A 20,964-nucleotide genomic window follows, 5' to 3' on the forward strand; every position below is an offset into this window, starting at 1 on the left:
AAGTCTTTCCCCTCTCACCTTAAACCTATGCCTTCTAGTTTTAGACTCCCCTACCCTCGGAAAAACACTGTGACCATTCACCTTATCTATGCCCCTCATGATTTTATATACTGTACCTCTCTAAGGTCACCCCTCAGCCTCCTATGCACCATGGAAGAAAAGTTCCAACCTATCCAGTGTCTTTCCAGCTTAATAACTATTCCTATAGCTGGGCAACCAGACTACACAGAATACTTCAAGTGTGGTCTCCCCGATGACTTGTACAGTTGTAACATGATGTCTCAGTCCTGTACTCAATTGCCTGGCCGATGAAGGTTAGCATGCCAACGCCTTCTTCACCACCTTGTCTACGCACGTCTCCACCTTCAGGGAACTATGTACTGGAACTCTCGTTGTATAATACTCTCCACTGTCCTGCCATTTATTGTGCAAGTCCTGTCCCGGTTTAACTTACCAAAGTGAAACACCTCGCACTTGTCAAAGTTAAATTCCATCTCCCATTCTTGGCCCACTTCCCCAGTTGATCTAAATCCTGTTGTAATCTTAGATAACCCTCTTTACTGTCCACTATACCACCAATTTTGGTATCATCCACAAACTTACTAACCATCCCAACAATATTCTCATCCAAGTCGTTAATATAATTAATAAATAACAGCATCGACCATGAAGCACACACTGGTCACAGGCCTCCAATCTGAAAAACAACCCTCGACAACCACCCTCATCAATTCTTTTCACCATCTGTTCAAAGAACTCAATCAAATTTGTGAGACACAACTTCCCACGCACAAAGCCATGCTGACCATCCCTAACCAATCCTTGTCTTTCCACATGCTGGTAGATTCTATCCCTCAGAATCCCTCCAGTAACTTTCCTACCACTGATATTAGGCTTACTGACCTGTAGTTCGCTGGCTTCTCCTTGCAGTCCCTTTCTTTTAAAAAAAAGGCATAATATCTGCCACCCTCCAATCTTCTGGTACCTCACCTATAGCTAAATATCATGGAAATATCTCTGCCAGGATGCCTGCAGCTTCTTCCCTAGCTTCCCACAATGTCCCAGGATACACTTGGTCAGGCCCTGGGGATTTATCCACCTTAATAAGCTTTAAGGCAACCAGCACCTCCTCTTTGGTAATGTGGATATCTTCCAAGACATCAGTGTTCATTTCCCCCAGTTTCTTAGCTTCCATGACCTTCTCCACGGTAAATATAGATGAGATCTTCTCAATTCCTCTCTTCAGGAACTACAACCCACTCTACCAAATCTGTCCTGGTCCACAGTTTCAGTTCTGATTCAGACCCATTAACCTGAAAAATGAACTTTATTTCTCTCTCCACTGATGCCACCTGACCTGCTGAGTAAAGCCAGCCTTGCCTGTTTCCAAAAGCATGCATCTGTTTTTTAAAAACATTTAAGCAACAATGAAGGAGAATGGCTTCTCCAGTGACTCCTTAAACAAAAATTGAAGTCACAGACACTGTTATCACGTAAAAATACATGAGCAAGACTCTGCCCCTCAGCTCCTCAAGTGTGTCCTGACATGCCCCAGGCCTCAACTGCTTCTCTGTGCTGGATCCCCACAGCCTGCAGTTCCTTGGATCTTTCAAAAATTTATCTACTTCCTCTTTAAAGACCCTCCTCCAGTGGTCTAGCTTGAGGTACAGAATTCCAAAGAATAACCACCCTCTGGCATCTTGCCAAGCTGTAAGAATGGGGCCATGCTTAACCAGACCACTTCACATATGAACTTACAAGTTCATGAGAAGGATAAAATGTCCAGCTATATTGTCTAAGCCACCAGGCTAACCTCTCCAGGTGCAGGGGATGTTGTGTTTCAGATGAAACCAAATCCCCTTACGTGAATGCTAATGATTTGAAAGCAACAAGGGCATTACTACTGTACCCAGGTTGACATTTATTCCTCAACTCAGTAAAATAAAAGGGAAACACTCCAACTGTGTAAATTTAAAACCAAGATCCAAAAGGGAAGTATTTTTAAGCAATTAACACCAACAGTCACGCTATCCATGTTGTGTTTTTACACACTAAAAAAGACATCAAACATTAATAGTTAGGTGAAGTGAGCAAAAGCCATAATTTAAAAGGACAGCTAACTCTGTGTGTTCAAGTCTCCAAAGAGGATTGAATTAAGATCTTCTGCCTCAGAAGCTAGAGTGCTTGTATCAAGGCAGGACTGACACATCACAGAAAAATTAGGAACTACACTTCTAAATGTAAATAAGTGGCTCTGAATGACACAAGATTAAGATTTACGCAACTGCAAGCTTCTTCTACTTTCAGCACAACTAATTACAAAAAACTAACATTCAAAATTCAAAACGCAGTATGGATCATATAAATATTCTAACCAATTATTAACTCAGCACTAGTGTAAACATACACAGAGGATTTTCCATGCACTGGTCATTTCAGTTTTCACATTATTCTTGTGCACAAATGTAAACTCTCATATAAAGTCTATTCTCATCTCATAATTCTAGTAAAGATTTTGTTGGTATGCATGGTAATCACTATTAGAAAACGGATTGCCATGTTCCTCCATTAGACATTACAGAATTGATCTTTTTTTTAGAAAAATAATTAAACAAAATATAATTATAACCTCAATCCTAAAATTAGCAAAATAATTAAAAGATACCATTTGGAACCAACTGGCTTACTTTTATAAGATTTTCAAACTGTCTTCTTTATGATAACTTTCCAATTCAATCTGCAATTTACTCATTGTAAGTACTTGGTAGTTCCAGAAAAAAAAACACACTTGTTTACCTGTTTAAATGAAAATCTGAGACCTCCAAACATATACTGTCAAATGCAAGTCCCAAATCTATTGATAAATTTGGAATGCTTTTGGATCCATGATTCTACTGATTTCAGGAGTAATTACAGGGTAATCCATGATTCTACTGATTTCAGGAGTAATTATAAATAAAAAGGGAAAGCAAGTCCAATTTTTTAAAAAATTATTAAAATTTACTTCAATATTTTTAATTACTTACTTCATTTTTAAAAGTTTAAAAACTTATCTGGATTCTCTGTAACCCCTCTAGTTTTATTGCTTATCCATTTCCCTCCACAGATGCTGCCTGACCTGCTGAGTTCCTCCAGTATCTTTGTGTGTCGCTCCAGATTCCAGCATCTGCAGTCTCTTGTGTCGCCATTCCCTCTATTAAGTTGTTTTCCTTGCCCTTTACCCTAATACAATTTATTCCATTAATTTAATGAGCTAATAAAAGCTTTAGCTCTTACCTGTTGTGTTGACTGCCAGCTCAGTTGAAAACGTTTGGTTTGGACTTTGATTCTCATTTACCTTTTTTGGCTTTTGAATCTAATTGTGTAAGGAAAGATAACCACTTTTTTTTCCTGTCAGGTTACTTCTAATTTTCTTTGTATTCTATATTTCCCCATTAAACATGTTAAATACTGTCCTAAAAACAATCTTGAATGGGAGGCTAAAAAGTTGAAGACTTGTATATTGTGGCCCGATTACTTCAGCAGAACTCCATAAAATTATCCAGATATCTTCCACTATCTCAGTATCACTCTTGCAATGGAATGGAGGCTCTATTTGTTGTGTTGTTACTTAGTTACATCAATCCTACTAGCCAACATGCTGAATTAAAAACTTACACCTAATTCTCTTCAAACGTCATTGCAATGTTGCTTCTGAGATATCTTTCATTGGGTTTTTGTTGATTACACTGGTATCAACCATGAATAGTAAACAGTGTGGTTGCTCCACTCTTAAATAGGTTCATAAACAATATAAATGTGATGTGCAAACAAGCAATTCAATCGCATCCATTTTTATGATTTTAAGGTACAATTTTATCACAAGTCATTAAGAAACGCATGTTTCAAATACGTGATGGAAATAAAGCTCCCTCACAATCACAACTTCTGAAATGTAAGCTCAATATTTTGTAATCTCTTTATAAATCCATTATTTGCTTATGAACATAGGTCAAGATCAACGTGTGCTCCAAAACAACAAATAATTATTCATTGTAATGGTCTGTATTTTAATGACAAATTCTGAAATACAAGCTCAATTTTTCTATTGTGCTTTTATTGCCTATTCTGTCATGTCATAGTATTTATTGTGACAACATATGTAGTAAACTTCAATATATACAAAGCAAATCAGATCAAATTTACTACAAATTACCCTGCAATCTAAATACCACTGGAAAAAAATCACTCAGACTGAAAATATCATGTATCCTGCAGTATTTATTTCTATATATTTTCATTGGAAATAATTAAAAATTGCAAAGTTAACAACAACTTGATGGCAGAATTTTTTAAACCAAGCTCTCAAAGTATCCTGCAAAGCATTAATACCGATACATAATGTAGCAATGATAAAACATTAAATTTTAACTGATAAAAGAAAGCAAATAATCTTACATCTTTGAAACATTGGACAAGTGAAATAATTTAATAATTTTGAAGTGTAATCCATAGCCCCTGCAGTATAATCGATTAATACCCAAGAGGAATAATGATCAGATAATCTGGTTTACTGGTGTGGGGTGGGGGGGGGGGGGGTGGTGATCTGACATTATTTTCTCTGAACTTTACGCAGGACCTTTTATCATGATTCATGTGAGAATCTGAGGCCACATGTAAGACATTCCCTCAATGGTCCACTGAACTTTACCAAGTGACATGCTCAAATCTCTGAAATTGGATTTGAAATTGTAAGCTTCTCACTCAAGGTATGCCATTGAGAGTATGCTGTTTATTCTAGAAGACAACCATCTGCAATCTCCGAAATGAGTGCCAAGTGATTGGCACTTCTGCCAAATTACACAGCAGCTTCGCTGAACATCAAGAAGATTTTGCAGAGGCCAGAGATCAAAATGTTTGGAGGCGATCAGGGAAGTCCAGAGATTACGAGGCCTGGTGAGCGGCTAGTGACTTAAGGAGCATGTGGAGAGGGTGTTGGTATTGGCAAGAGAATGGAAATCAGGATGGTTGAGTAGACTGCACATTGGAACATACAAGGAGATTAGAGATCACCTGATCACCACTCACCATCCCTGGTGGTATGGTTAGGCGACAACACGACAAGCCCTTCACAAGACACAAATGTGCCACCTAATTAATAATTAAAAATAAGACCAGTTCTACACTGTCAGTCATGTTTAAATTAGAACATAGAACAGTGCAGCACGGGAGAGGCCCTGTACCCCACATTATTTGCATCAATAATAAGGCCAAACTAAATTAATCCCATCGACCTGCACATGGTCCATATCCCTCCATTCTCTTCATATTCATGTGTCTGTCTAAATGTCTCTTAGAAGTTGCTATCATATCTGCTTCTACCACATTCCCTGGCAATGTGTTCCAGGCACCAATGACTCTGTGTAAAAGAACTTGCCTTGCAATACTCCTTTAAACTCCCCCCCCTCACCTTAAACCTATGCCTTCTAGAAATGTATGCCACTCATAACTTTATATACTTCTATCAGGTTGCCCCTCAGCCTCCAACACTCCAATCCCGGCAACATCCTGGCAAACCTCTTCTGCACCCTCTCCAAACCTTCCACATCCTTCCTATAGTGGGGTGACCAGAACTGCACATAATACTCCAAAAGTGGTCTAACTAGAGTTTTCTCCAGCTGCAACATGACTTCCCAGTTTTTATTGTCAATGCCCTGACCAATGAAGGCAAGCATGCCATATGCCGTCTTTATCACCTATCCACTTGTGTGGCCAGTTTCAGGGAGCTAAGGACTTGTACCCCAAGATCCCTTTGTACATCAATGCTCCTAATGAGTCCTGCCATTTACTGTATACCTTCCTCGTGCATTTGACCTTCCAAAATGCATCACCTCACACTTGTCCGGATTAAAATCTATCTGCCATTTCTCCACCCAAATTTCCAACTGATATATATCCTGCTGTGTCCCTTGACAACATTCCTCGTTATCCACACCTCCACCTATTTTTGTGTCAACTGCAAACTTACAAATCAGACCACCTACATTTTCATCCAAATCATTAATACATATTACAAACAGCAGAGATTCCAGCACTAATTCTTGCCAAACACCACTGGTCACAAACCTCATCAGAAAAATATTCCTCCAACACGATCCTCTATCTTCTATGACCAAGCCAATTTTGGATCCAATTTACTAATTCACCCTGTGACTTAATCTTCTGGTCCAGCCTATCATCAGGCACCCTGTCAAATGTCCATGTATGCAACCTCGACTGTTCTACCCTCATCAATCATCTTCATCACTTCCTCAAAAAACTCAATTGAATTTGTGAAACTGGACCTCCCTTGTACAAAATGATGCTGACTATCCCTAATAGGTCCATGCTTTTCTAAATGCAAGTAAATCCTGTCCCTAAGAATCTTCTTAATAATTTCCCTATCACTGATGGAAGGCTCATTGGCCCATAATTTCCAGGTTCGTTTCTATTGCCCTTTTTAAAGAAAGAAAAAACTTTGACTATTCTCTAGTCTTCTGGTACCTCACCCATGGCTAAAGAGGATACAAAGATCTCTGTCAAGACCCCAGCAATTTCCTCCCTTGCTTTCCTCAGTATCCTCCAATAGCCACTTTCTCTGGCTCCATACATAAACTCCCTCCTTTTTCTTTGTGCGGGCCTACCTTTTCACTCCTAATATACGTATAAAATGCCTTGGGATTCTTCTTAATCCTACTTGCCAAGGGCAATTCATGTCCCCTTTTAGCCCTCCTAACTTCTTGTTTAAGTTCTTTCCTGCTTCCTTTATATTTTCCAAGGGCCTTGTCTAATTTCAGCTTCCTAAATCTCACACGCTTCTTTTTCCTTTTTTGACTAAACTTACAATATCTCTTATCATCCAAGGTTTCTGAACCTTGCCATCCTTATCTTTCATCCTCACAGGAACATGTTGGTCCTGAACTCTAATCAACTGGCCTTTAAATAACTCAAATGGCAGATATAGATTTACTATCAAACAGCTGTCCACAATCTACTTTCTCTAGTACCTGACTACTTAGCCCGACCTTCTGAACTTGCTGGTCTGTTTTCTCTTAAAATTATCCACACAATATAAGTTTCCAATAGAATATTAACTTACCTCTCCAGGCATATGCAAATATAGTGATTATATCATCTTTTGATATTCCAAACATAATAGTTACATTTATGTATATCAATAGTCCGTAAGAAATTTACAAATCCCGAGGTTGTTTCTCATCCCCATCAACAGAGCTTCATGTCCTTTTTAAACAAAGAATCGCATCACAACAATGCTATAGCAATATTAAAATTAGCAAGAAACTATTTTATTCTGCTAACCAGGCACAGCAGGCAGTACAGACTAAGTTAGGCTTCCAGATATTTTTACTTGCTGTATCAGATTTATCACCAGACTGCAGCATATCAGAACCCCAAAGCAGTCAGTTTTTCAGCCAAGACATCATGGGCAAAGCCAATATTTTGAAATGAAATCATTAAAGAAAGCAACAGTTTGACATTGTCCACAATCTAAACTAGCTGAAAAAATACTCCAAATCAGCATAGTTCATTGCACTCAGCTGTAGCCTTGGAGCTTATCCTGCACTGTCTAGTAAGAACTCCAACATTATGCTGTCATGGTACAGAGCTGAAGGGCAGGAATTATGGCATGTGTAACTGTGCTGAAGACAATATTTGAGATGGCAGAAAAAAGCTATGGCCATTCCAATGAGTCATGAAAATGTACGTAAAAAAAAGAAAAATAGCAGTAGGTATGGGCCTTTCCACTCTTCAAACCTGCTCTGCCATTCAATACAATCATGGATGATCCTCCATCACAATATCAATTTCCTACTCTGTGCCCATAGCCATTAATGCTTTTGCACCTTGAAATCAATTTACCTCAAACATATTCAGCAACTTGGCCTCCACAAGAGATCTCTCTTCATCTCAGTCCAATGACTCTGCTCCACAAGAGATCTCTCTTCATCTCAGTCCAATGACTCTGCTTTGAAATTTGACCTCTGGTCCTAGATCCTCCAGTTAAGGGCAATATCCTACCTGCATCCAGCCTGACGAGCTCAGTCAGAATTTTGAATGCTTCAATGATAAAGTGGTGAAGAAGGCATATGGCATGCTTGCCTTGATTGGATGGGGTATTGAGTACAAGAAATGAGATATCATGTTCTAGCTGTGTACCATGTTAGTGAGACCACACAGAGAATATTACGTGCAGTTCTGGTCTCCATACTATAGGAAGGATGTCATTAAGCTAGAGATGGTGCAGAAAAGGTTCACAAGGATGTTGTTGGGACTGGAGAGCTTGAGCTATGAGGAGGGACTAGTTAGTCTGGGACTTTTTTCTCTGGAGCGAAGGAGGTTAAGGGTAGAAGGAGATTAAGAGGGATTTCCTCTCCCATCGGGTAGAAGATACAGGAGCCTGAAGGCACGTACCACCAGACTTAAGGACAGCTTCTACCCCACTGTGATAAGACTATTGAACAGTTCCCTTATACAATGAGATGGACTATGACCTCACGATCTACTTTGTTGTGACCTTGCACCTTATTGCACCGCACTTTCTCTGTAGCTGTGACACTTTACTCTGTACTGTTATTGTTTTTACCTGTACTACATCAATGCACTCTGTACTGACTCCATGTAACTGCACTGTGTAATGAATTGAGCTGTACGATCGTTTGTAAGACAAGTTTTACATTGTACCTCGGTACAAGTGACAATAATAAACCAATACCAAACTTAAAGAGGTTTATAAAATCATGAGGAGCTTAGATAAGGTGGATGGTCAGTCTTTTTCCTAGGGTAGAAGAGTCTAAAACTAGATGGCATAGGTTTAAGGTGAGAGAGGAAAGATTTCAAGGGGACCTGAAGGGCAAGTTTTTCCACATAGAAGGTGGTGGGTATATGGAACAAGCTGCCTGAGGAAGTGGTACAGGCAGGTACAATTACAATATTTAAAAGACATTTGGACAGGTACATGGATCGGGAATGCTTAGAGGGATATGGGCCAAATGCAGGCAAATGGGACTAGCTCAGGAAGGCACCTTGCTTGGCAAGGACAAGTTAGGCTGAACAGCCTATTTCCGTGCTGTATAACTCTATGAGATTTCCTCTCATTCTACTAAATGAGAATAAAAGCAGGCTTAGTCGACCCAAGCTTTACTCATAAGACAGTTCTGCCATCCCAGGAATCAGTCATCACACCTCCTCTATGACAAGTACATCATCTCCCCAGGTTAGGCATACCTCTATTCCCCAGCAGGGTAGTAAAGATCAGATCATAAAATCCATGCTTTGCTCCAGTTTCCTATTGTGCCAGAGTTGCAGTCTATGCTTGTATGGACACTATGAATCAAAAAATCCCTGGCCATAGCAAGAAATGTGCTAGAGATTCTAGTGACGTTGCCACTCACTCTGAACTGATTCCTAAAACTGATTCATAAGTCAAAGCTACCAAGATGTTTCTGCAAAGGAAGGTGCCATTCACCAGAGATTGATCCCAGTTTCCATATAATGGCAAGTACAATGTTCATTTCACATTTTTTCCCCCAGGTGGCAACCCATAATTTTTTACCATTTTGAGTATCTAACCACAGGCAGCCTTCACCTTCAGCCACCCTGAGAAAGCTTCACATCCTCACTCACATCTCAGTCTTTGGCTTCTTCATGTTCTTAAAGTAACGGGATATCCTCTGAAGAGTATGCATATGTCAAGTAGCATGGTGGAGTTGATAAAAGAAATACATGGTGTCATGATCTTTTTAGAATGAATAATGGTTTAGATTGTACACAGTCAAAATTCAAGATGCTAAGTTAGAGGCCCCCTTAACCATCATGCATAGTGAAGGATTATTATCCAAATATTGCAAAAAAAAATGTTGTGCATAAAATGGACAAGGAATGGTGTTGAATTTGTAACCTTGCCTCTTCTTGTGAGATCATTGAAGGCTGTCCTCTGGGTGAGAGTGCTGGCAAAGAATCCAAGTGGCTCCCTGGCTAGGCCAGGACATCCAGAAGTGTCAAATTCAATTTCCATTAGAGGGGTTTGCAAATCTGAGTTGATTGAGTGCCTGGAATATGACAATAGCCAATAATTTTTACGTCACCGTATCCTTCTGGAAATCTGACTAATCAAGTTTTAGTCAGTTCATCGAATCTGTCAGGATCCCTAAATAAAAAGCAACACACATGCTGGGTCTCCAAGCTGAAAGTGAAGATAATCCTTGTTGCGGACTGTTCCCATCAAGGACTGGGAGATATTACTGACAAAAATGGAAGATGAGAAAAGTACAATAAAGTTTATTCGGCATACATAATATGGACAAAGATTTACAAAATATTTTAATAAATGTTATAGTGTATAAGGAAAGTAATTTCCCTGGTATGGAGCTATAGGTAGGAGGTTAAAAGCTGTTACATTATACAAGAAGTATGCCACTTATTGGTGCTGTCTCACAAAAGATACCTCAATAAATAGGAAGGAAAGTCACCAAACTCATCAGATAATAATTGCCTACCACTGACGCAAGGCTCACCAGCCTGTCGTTACCTGGCTTATGTTAGAAGACAACATTAGCTATCTTCCAGTCTCCTGTTACGTCACCTATAGCTAATGAAAATGCAAAACTTCCATCAGGGCCACAGCTATCTCTTCCCTTGCTTCCCATGGCATCCTAGGATAGATCTCATCTGGCCCTAAGGTCTTATCAATACTTATGACATCTAACCATTTCCCCTTCTTAATACTAACATGCTCCAGACTATCAACATACCTCTCCCTGAACTCACTATCCTTCATGTCATCCTTGGTGAATACAGATGAGAAGTATTCATACAGGACCTTACACACCTGGCTCCATACATAAATTGCCCCTTTGAGGATAGCATTCAGAATCTCATTTACTTTCATCAGAGAGCAGCCAGGAATAAATGGTGTAAGAAACAAACCACCTCACAAGTAAGCAAACTGTCCCATAAAACACTTCCCATCTCTGCTGTAGCTAAACCTGCAGATCCGATGGTAATCTCCAGTCATCTCAGAACACACAGAGAACTGGAGTGTAATCATCTTCAACCCCGAGGGACTGCCTTAGGAAGAAAAAAATTGTATTTTCTAGATTCTTCTCATCTAAGTGAAGATAATTGATATTATCATGTATATTTGCACGGAATATTTTGAAAATATAAAGAACCATACAGCAATTAGATTACAGACCTTGATATATTAACGGAAAATTATGCAGTTTAATGCTTAAAAGGGTAGTACACAATAGCAAATACATGAGTTTACTGGAGTACATAAAAAGTTTTCTCTAAAAGCTTAAATTATTTCATTTTCCTTTTTTTAAACACCTCATTAAAACTAGTAAATTCGTTACTAAGAAAGCAAACTCCACTAAAGTAAAATGGAAAAACTTATTTTTTGCGTTAGTAGTTACCTCAGGCATTAGTATGTGCAATACTATTTCCAAAATAAAATGATTACATAAACACCACCCATTTTTTGGAGAGGGATAGTTCCTTACCGAGACAAGCTACCCTCACCACCACCAGCTTTACGCTGCTCCCTTCATCACTGGCGCCCGACAGCTGATTGACAACGACCCAAATGTGAGAGGCGGGGCTCCCTTGCACGCAACGGCCCTTGGAGGAACGCACCAATCAGCAGAGTGGGAAGCAAAGAGGGCGGGCACTTCTAGGGCCGTCACAAAGTTTTGCGACAGCAATCTGCTGCACGGCAGAGTCGTGGGAGGACGATTTCAGGTGGGAGGTTGGTCGGCTGTAACTGACCTGAAGCTGAACTGTGGAGGGGCGCTGGATGGGATGTTGCTGTCTACTGTATATTTTTGTTCATTGGAGATAATCTGCCTTTAGTTAAAAATGGTAAGTGTCTGAATCCCCATATAAATATTAGTTTTTTTTCTGTTAGTGAAGTGGATTTCAAAGTCTCAGCTGCCGAGAAGTTTTCCAGGATAATAGACGATTATTGTGCTTTTTGTCTGTCATGGTAATGGGAGGTGCACATGTGTCAGCCTGGCTCACACCACCGAATCCAGCTGGATACCCTAGATTGCTTGATCGGTGCCCTTAAACATTAGATGAGGCTTTAAAGGCTTTAGGGTTCCACTTTCACCTAGGGATGAAATTGTTTCTTCAATACTGCACTGGCATACTTAGGATAACAGCAAGTTAAACATATTCTTACTAACACTTATCAAGGATAATTAGTAATTGGTCCTTACGAACTATAAAATATTGGTTTGGTTCCATCTGTAGAATTGTTTCAGAAGCAATTTGAGAAGCCTGAATGTTTCCCAACGTTACGCTTGTAGTTGTTAAATGTGAAGGTCAGTGGAAACCTGAGATTGTGGCACATGAATTTACTCGGTGCACATGGACTGGAAAAAGGGATGAAGATTCCATAGTAGTTGATTTGGAGTCGTAACTGAGACAAAACTGGTTGTCGTGAAGGAGTTTGAACTGAGAAAGACAAACTAGTTTTGTGTATGCCCTGTTGTAAAGGGGGCATGATTGGGGCACATTTTAAGAAGTTTCTGTTATGTAACATCTGTAACTTGTTCTGAATGTATGTAAATTCAAACCCACACTTGTTTAAACGATCTGTAGTAAAACTATTATTCTATTTCTAGGCTAGCACAATGGTAGCGGTTGGCCTAACAGTTGCGGCTGCAGCGTTTGCAGGTTTGTATTGAAACTACTTTGTTTATTAAAGTTTTATTCCTGTAACTGGTATGTTTGTTGATGTGCATATTGATTTTTCCATGACAGAAGTATTGTGCAAATGCATTTCCTATATCTACACAATTTACTTCTTTGCAATATACATGGCATGAGTTAACATGTTAAGGAGAGTGGGCATGAAAAATCATAGAATAAGTTGTACTTCCTTATTTGGGTTAAAGACTTAAAATGTATTTTCCAGTGTTTCAACGAGATAACAAGACTTCCAGTTTAGAGCTACATCAAACCCAAGGTTCATGAGGGCAGTAAAAAAAACAATAAACCTCGGAGACTAGGAAGATATACGTAGGATGATGCAGCACGGATGAATATTGGTGATTGTACAACATATTTAGTAAAACTTGCTTCACTACTTTTTCCACAGCCCTGTAAAGGTTTCATATAAAATGTTATCCAATTCCCTATTGAAATTTACAAATGAATCAGCTTCCACCAACCTTTTGGGTAGTGCAATCCAGTTAACAATGCAGTTTATAGTTAGATTTCTCGACTGTTTTCTGGTTCTTTGCTTGTCACATGGGTGAAAGGGGCATTTGATCTTAACTATTGAATAAGCTGGCTATTAATACTTGAAGTGGGTTGAAAAGAAGTTTTAACTTTTAAATGAAAGAATTGGGACTGTCAATCACCATTATGCAAACTGACATGCATTAATCTCACACCATGGCAAAAGGTACACATTTTAAACACATACAAAAAAAGGAGGCACTCTGTATATTGCTTAAGTGTTGGGTTTCTGAACACTTGTAAAGAGTAGCCTGGCTTGGGCAGGAGAATGGTATAGGCTGCCTATGTGTGCTGCATGCTTAATGCTAACCTGCCATGAGGTTGTACAAAGATCCTGAAAGAAGCATAGTGGTGATAGCCTTTTCTCATAGTCCCTTATGACACTGGAGACTATTTGGCCTATCCAGTCTATGCCATTTTTCAGTATTTCTATCAGCAAAGATTTATTTAGACTGGTTCCAGGGATATTAGGTTTGGCAGACAAGGAGAAATTGATTAGACTGAGACTGTTGTACCCAGAGCTTCAATGAGATCACTTCTTTCTTTTAAATGTAGAAAATTCTTAAAGGCTTGGCAGGTGAGATGGAAGGAAGACGTTTCCTTGACTGAAAAGTCTAGGACTGGGAGTAGGTTTGAAAACAGATTAACTGTAGGACTGAGAAATTTCTTCACTCAGTGGGTGGCGAACATTTGGAAATCTCCAGCCCAGACATCTCATTCTCAAGATTCATTCAAAACTGAGTTTGATAGATTTCTGGGTACTAAGAGCAATCAAATGATAAAAGAATAATGCTGGAAAATGGCACTAAGATAGATCAGCCATGATCTTGATGAATGTTGGGGCATGTTTGAAGGGCTGCATGGCCTCCTCTTGCTTCTACTTTTTTCTTCAGTCCCATTTCCCCCATGTTTCTCCCTATTCTCTCTCATCCATCAATTCTCCCCTTATTCTCCTGTCACCCACGTACACTCAGGTGATTTTTTTTTCAGAGCCAATTAACCTACCTTGTTCGTGTGGTTTGTGCAGAATCTGAGCTTCAATCCTGCAGCCCAGGAAATGCAGTCTGCAGAGTACAATGCAGTAACAAGGCTCATCATACAATACATTTTGTTTCTCTCTTTTAAACAGTGAGGTAAAGCTAAGCTTGGAGGCAAAAATCACAGCTGTAGTGAGCACTCCCTACCATGTCAACATTCTAGTGCAAAGTGACATGAATGACACATGTGGCTCAGACTTTGGTGCCTCTTCTATCTCTGCAGGCATCTGATTTTCCACACTGCCATTTAGGTTTGCACTGGCCCCTGACTTAATCTTATGGCTGTTCCCTCCCCTCCTGTCTGCCCTGAATTAAGCTTTAAAGCTGCATGGCCAAAATCTGGAACTTTTTGAAGTTGAGTTGGATATCTGAAGCAAAATTTCTCAGTGGTAATGCTTTGCTGGCAGGATACAGCTCCACAGGTAACAATCACTTGCAAGATTTCATCCAAAAAAAGCTATCCTTAGTTTAGCAGTGTATAATCAAGCTATTTGATAAAAGACTATACAGACATTCATAATGGATTGAGGGACATCGCAGAAGATGCTGGAATTGGAGGAATGCAGAGTTCTGAGGTTCATAGGGTGAGTTTTAAGACATTGAGGGCAAACCCAGGGGGATTTGAACAGAAGATCTTTTAAATTGCATTGTTGCAGTTATAAAGATATCATTTTCACTGAACCATTCAATATTATTGACATTCAGCCATCTTTTTCCAGAAGAGCTGAATGGCTTCTTCTGGAAATCCCCACCGTTCCAGAGGTCAGTTTTCAGCCAAGTTGATTCACTTCATGTGAAGGCAAAAAAAAAACAGCTTAGAGAGAGCACTGGATATTGCAAAGGTGTTGAGACCAGATGACTTCCTAACTGGCCTACTGAATACTTGCATGCCAAAACTAGCTGCGCCTCTAGCCAAGCTATTCTACTATAGCTACAACACTGGCATCAACTGGACAATGTGGAAAATTGCCCGGGTAACTCCTTTTTGCAGGACAAATCTGATCAATCTAATCTCAATAATCAACATTTCTGGAACGTGGACCAAAAGAGTTAAATTCCACATGCAAGGGCAAAAGTGACTTCTTGATAGCAAGGCAGTATTTGACCAAATGTGGCATCAAGGAGCTCTAGTAAAATTCTATGGGTATCAAGGAAAAAACACCTCAATGGCTGTAGTTACACCTAGCAGAAAGAGATGATTGTTGTTGCTGGATGTCAATCATCCCAGCCCAAAGAAAACATTGCTGGAATACCTTGGGGCATTGTCCCAAATTGACTATCTTCAGCTGCTTCAATGACTTTTCTTCATTTATAAAGTTAGAGGTGAAGACACTTACTCAATTGTTCAATTCCAAAGGAGATTTATAAGAATATTGTCAAGAATGCTAACTTGTAGCCAAGGTTGTTTTCCTTTGAACAGGAGATTTGAGGTGGACAATGTTGAGGGCTAGAAAGAGTAAAGAAGCAACTATTTCCCTTTAGAGAGGGATCAAAATCACGGACATAAATTTAATGAATTGATAGAAGGATGAGAGGGGACAAGGAATTATCTTTTTCAGCCAGTTGGTAGAAGGGTACAGAAATTCCAGTCAAAAAGGTGGTAGAGGCAGAAACTGGAGACTGGAAGATGGGAATAGGTTAGTTAGGTCTTTTCCTGAGCTGAATGCCTGCCTATATCATAAATTTTCTATGATTCTACAAAAGGCTGGCTACACCAGTAACATCCACTTCCCAAAAAATGAATAAAAGAAAATACTTATTTTATAGCATCATTAAAATTGTAATCCACAATTCAATTTTTTCAATCTTGCTGTTGATTGATTATTTTTATCATCATTCAACAGCTCTAGAAGGAACATTAACCTTTCTTCTCTCTCAAGGAAGCACATTTGAATTTGTACTTTTTTTCCACATTAAGTCATTCACTTTTATGCAGGCTGGGTTTTTTGTTCTTCCTTTTTAGGACGGTATGTTGTTCACGCTATGAAGCATGTAGAACCTGCTTTGAAAAAAACTATTCAGAATCTGCCGAAGTCGGTTAGTTTTTATATTGCTTGGTTTATTAAACTATGATAAATTACAACATCCAAAGAGTATCTTCACACCAATAAAGTTTTAAACCCTGTCTGGATGTACTCATCTGCAAACAATTGATGTACACTTTTCCAGTCTATTTATCTGCTCTAATCTACGCACCCTCCCCCTTAATTTGCTGTATTCTGCTCATTAAGGAGCAACTACATTGTTTTCACCAAACCTGCCGACAAGGGCGATGCTGTTGTTTAAGCAAACAGTTTACCTTGCAGAGTTGAAACACCTTTTTATAGTTTCTCCTGGACTATGATATGCTGAAGTGCATCAAGCCATTGTTTTCCAAATAATCGTGAACCCCATTTCCTCTTGAATTCTTTGCAGCATATGCTCCAACCCTATTATCCTCCAAGCATATTTTTGTGTAGTTCCCAAGATCCCCAAGCAAGATTATCCTGGTATACCTGTCATTACAGCTTGTTTTTAAACCTGCTAGGTGATGGGAAATGCATGGTTATACTTGATCTCCACTAACCTCATTTGCATTAACATTGCTTCCCCAAATACTTAAGAGTAAAGTGATTGGGATAAACTTATGATTGATTTGTATAACACCATTAAAGCATAACAAGTTTTATGCTCCACCAGATTTTAATCTCTTTACATTTGGGTTTGAATCATTCTTGGTGTTTAAAAGAGGGTTGGATGAAGATGAGAAAAAAAATTTGCAGTGTTCTAGGGAAAGGGCAGAAGAATGGGATTGAATGACTAGATCTAAAAGGAGCTGGCTAAACTTGATGGTCTGAATGGACATATTTTCACCATGGATTCCCAATTCCTTTGTACCTTTTTATCCTTCATTTAGATGACCCGAGGCCTCTTCACTTACTTAAACAGAGGCCAAACCTACCCACTCCACCACCACCTTCCTTCACCTGGCTGATCACATTCTTGCATCAAAAAACTTCTTTAATTTGGAGGGAAGTAAATGGGATTAAGAACGTAGCTATTGGAAACCTCTGAGTCAACCACCAGTCACATCTTCCCCTCTCTTTTCACCCCCCCCCCCCCCCGTCCTTGGCCTTCTCCACTACTGCAATGAGGCCAAACACAAACTAAAACACCTTGTACTCTGCTTGGATGGTATACAACCCAATGATATGAACATTGAGTTTTCCATTTTCAGGTAACCCACATCCCCGTTCCTTTCCCACTCCTACTGGTCAACCTAGGTTATCTTTCCCATTTACTTCTGTCCATCAGGACCACTTCTCCCATGGTCAACTCTTCCTATCCCCTCCTCCATTGGCCAGTCATCCCTCCCTCATCTGGTTCTACTTGTCTCCTTCCAGCCTCTGTCCTTATCTTCAACCTCACCCCACCTGGCTCCATCTGCTCAAATCTTTTTCCATCTGTTTCCACCTATCACCCACCATCTTTCAGGAGATGGATAGCAACCAGTATCCTTTACACACCTGCAGCTACCTGGACTATGCTTTTTCCTATTCTGGTTCCTGAAATACTTCCATTCCCCTTTCCCACTTTCATAGTCTGTTCTCTATTGCCCTTCACACCTATGCCTTCCTCTGTTCAACTGCAATTTCCCCTCCACCCTAACTGAAAGACTTGCAATCACGTGTTTCATTTCCTGCACCTCCCTGCCACACCCTCTCGTCCCATCCATATAGGGTTCCCCTCATCTTTGCCTTCCACCCCATTGGTCTCCATGTTTAAATGGATCATCCTATATGATTTCTGACATGCTAATGCGATGCCACTACTAAATACATCTTCACCACCTCCTTACCCTTCAGTGTCCGAAGTGCTGCCTTGCAGCTGCTTTGGATCACTTCTCCATCTCCTCCAGTACCCTCTCCCTTTTCAATACACTTTCTGATGCAATTCCAATCCTTTCATCATTTCTCTAGCTTTCCAAGGACCCAAATAATTACTACATGAAGCAGCAATTTGCTTGTACTGTTTTCAATTTAATAAATTACATTCTCCTCTCTGAAATCAAATGCAGATTGGGTGGTTGCTTTGCAGAACACTTGTTCGAAGGGTAACCTAAACTTTCATTTGCCTGTAATTATTCCTTCAGTTTCAACTCCTGCGAGGCTCCAATGAAGCTCACCAATGAAGCTCAATGCACACTCAAGAAAAAGCACTTTGCCTGCCCACTAGGCATGTTATAGCTTCGTGGACTCAGCTGAATGCAGCAATTTCAGATAATCAGTCATTCCAGCCTTTCATCTAATATAGAGCATTCAGGTTTTTTCCCCCGCCTTTAAGGTAACCTCAGCTTTCATTTGTCTTGTATTTGCAACACCTCCAAACACCCCTTTTGTTATTAACTACTTTTTACCACTTGCTTTCACCATCACTTGTATCATTTAACCTCTTCAAGCCTTGACCATGCAACAGGCATTTTTTTTCTTTCTGTACTTCTCACAAACCTATAACCACAGGGACTTCGGTCATTCAAGGGAAAGAATTACTGACATCTTGTCAGGGAAGTAGGATGGTAAATGAATTTTCCCTTCCCAGTATTGTTCACACCCAACAAATTGAAAATGGAGTATTATTGGGCCCAGATGTGCTTTATTTTAAAGGCAAACTGCTATACATCCAGTGCCTACTTATTTTCCAGGTATATTCTTGAATTTGTCCTTATTCCCAAATTCATAAGGATTATCAGCTTTGCTGAATATGTATAACTTTAACTTTTCCAAACAGTGATTTAAAAACTATTTGATTTCAGGCTTTCAGTGGATACTATAGGGGTGGATTTGAAGCCAAAATGACAAAGAGAGAGGCAGCTCTCATTTTGGGAGTGAGGTAAGACAACATTTCATTTTAATTTACAATAAAATGCCCTTGCAGGCATTGGTTTTATGGTCAAATATTTGTATTTCTAAAAAACAATGAAATTCAGATTTGTGGTCCTCATCGATTACACAAGTCATTTCAAATTATATGGTTCTGCAGTGTACAAGTATCACAAGTAATATGTACTTAATTTTTAAATGTACAGGTTGTATGAACAAATTTAGGTTCCCATTCTTGGAAGGTTCTCCTATACACTTTGACAATTCACTTGAACACTTACATAATAGCAACATGTAGATAATTGTCTCATTGATAAATTGTCAAAGGGCAACTGACAAGATGGATAAATTGTTATAGTTCTTACAGGATATTCATACTTAAGTACTTTTAATTTCTAAACCTGTCTATTAACAGCCCCACAGCTAACAAGATTAAGATCCGGGAAGCACATAGGAGGATCATGGTACTCAACCACCCAGATAAAGGTGAGATTATTCATTAAATGCAAACTAAACTCTTAAATTTTAATTGTATTTTTAACATTGAATTAAATGGGTTTATTTGGCAGGTGGATCTCCTTATCTTGCATCCAAAATCAATGAAGCTAAAGATTTACTGGATTCTCAGAACAAAAAGTGATCTCGTCTGAAAGTGGCAAACTATAATCACTTTTCAAAAAGGAAAGTTTGTTATTCAGAGGTTTAAACTTCATGTAATCACTCTCAATAAATCATAAGCTAATTGTATTGTTATTTAAGAAATCTTTTGCAGAAGTAGGATTCTGTATTAGGACAAAGTTTTGACCTCCTAACAGCAAGGCATCATCTGTGTTTCATGTTTAAAATAGCAACATGACAAAACCATTATGGCAATAACTGATTTTCCTATTTCCACTACTAGGTACTGAAAAGGTGGCCATTTCTAGAAGTATATGCAAGAGAGTATGAGCTTAAAAAAAATGACAAGGGGATTGAATTACTTTGTTCTTTAGACTAGTTGCTGCAACAGGCTAGAGGAAGTACCAGGGCACATTTTCTTAGAATGGGTTTTGTTGATGCACTCTCTCCAAAAAGGTGAAATTATACATGATTTGCCATAGTAATTGATATCAAAATTACATACTCTCCAATTATCTCAAAGGGTTAAATGCAAGATAGCACATCTGAGAATACAATGAATTAGCAAAGAAACTTGAAGTACTATATATGTTCTTTGCTTCATTGTTTAGAAGAGTGGTGGTAATAAAATTGCTTTTTATATTATCTTGACCAATGCACAATTTATTGGAAGGTATAGTCAAATTGTGTGTGTGTCATATCCACATACATAAATATATACACTGAAGCCCTAGGGAAAGGAACTCACCTAACCTGATGGAGCACCCAACTAAGAATAAATGCTGGGGAAATCAGTAATATGTATAGGGTTCCCACAAAGACTGCAGATGCCGGAAATCTGGAGCAGCAACACACAATGCTGGAGGAACTCAGCAGATCAGGCAGCATCTTTGGAGGGAAATGGACAGTTGACATTTTGGATCGAGTCCCTCCAGGACTGGAAAGTGGGGAGAAGCCAGTATAAAAGGGGAGGGGGTGGAGCAAGAACTGGCAGGTGACGGGGAAGCTAGGCAAGTGTGGGAGGGGGAGATGCAAGACGCTGGGAGGTGATAGATGGAAGTGACAAAGGGCTAAAGATGGACCAAGGAATGAAGGGAACCAGAGGGAGGAATGTATAGGTGATGGGCAAGTCATGGGGGGGGGGGGGGGGGGGGGGGAGGAGA

At 39.4% G+C, this 20,964-nt stretch overlaps 1 protein-coding gene across 1 annotated transcript; it reads left to right on the forward strand.

The window, feature by feature from the left end:
* The first annotated feature begins 11,737 nt into the window (after positions 1-11,737).
* Positions 11,738-20,446, forward strand: dnajc19 (DnaJ (Hsp40) homolog, subfamily C, member 19). Its single transcript, XM_052018199.1, has 6 exons — positions 11,738-11,901; positions 12,669-12,720; positions 16,288-16,361; positions 19,117-19,193; positions 19,599-19,669; positions 19,753-20,446. The coding sequence occupies exons 1-6, from the start codon at positions 11,899-11,901 to the stop codon at positions 19,821-19,823; spliced, it is 348 nt and encodes a 115-aa protein (XP_051874159.1). The 5' UTR covers positions 11,738-11,898; the 3' UTR covers positions 19,824-20,446.
* Positions 20,447-20,964: the final 518 nt, after the last annotated feature.

This window comes from Pristis pectinata, chromosome 6 (genome assembly GCF_009764475.1).
Source record: "Pristis pectinata isolate sPriPec2 chromosome 6, sPriPec2.1.pri, whole genome shotgun sequence".
In the NCBI taxonomy this organism is placed as follows: Eukaryota; Metazoa; Chordata; class Chondrichthyes; order Rhinopristiformes; family Pristidae; genus Pristis; species Pristis pectinata.

Bases quoted from the DNA above. Each gene is read 5' to 3' on its own strand.
- dnajc19 (XM_052018199.1), top strand. The intron at 12,721-16,287 runs GTTTGTATTGAA...CTTCCTTTTTAG, and splicing joins TGCGGCTGCAGCGTTTGCAG to GACGGTATGTTGTTCACGCT. The intron at 19,194-19,598 runs GTAAGACAACAT...GTCTATTAACAG, and splicing joins GCTCTCATTTTGGGAGTGAG to CCCCACAGCTAACAAGATTA.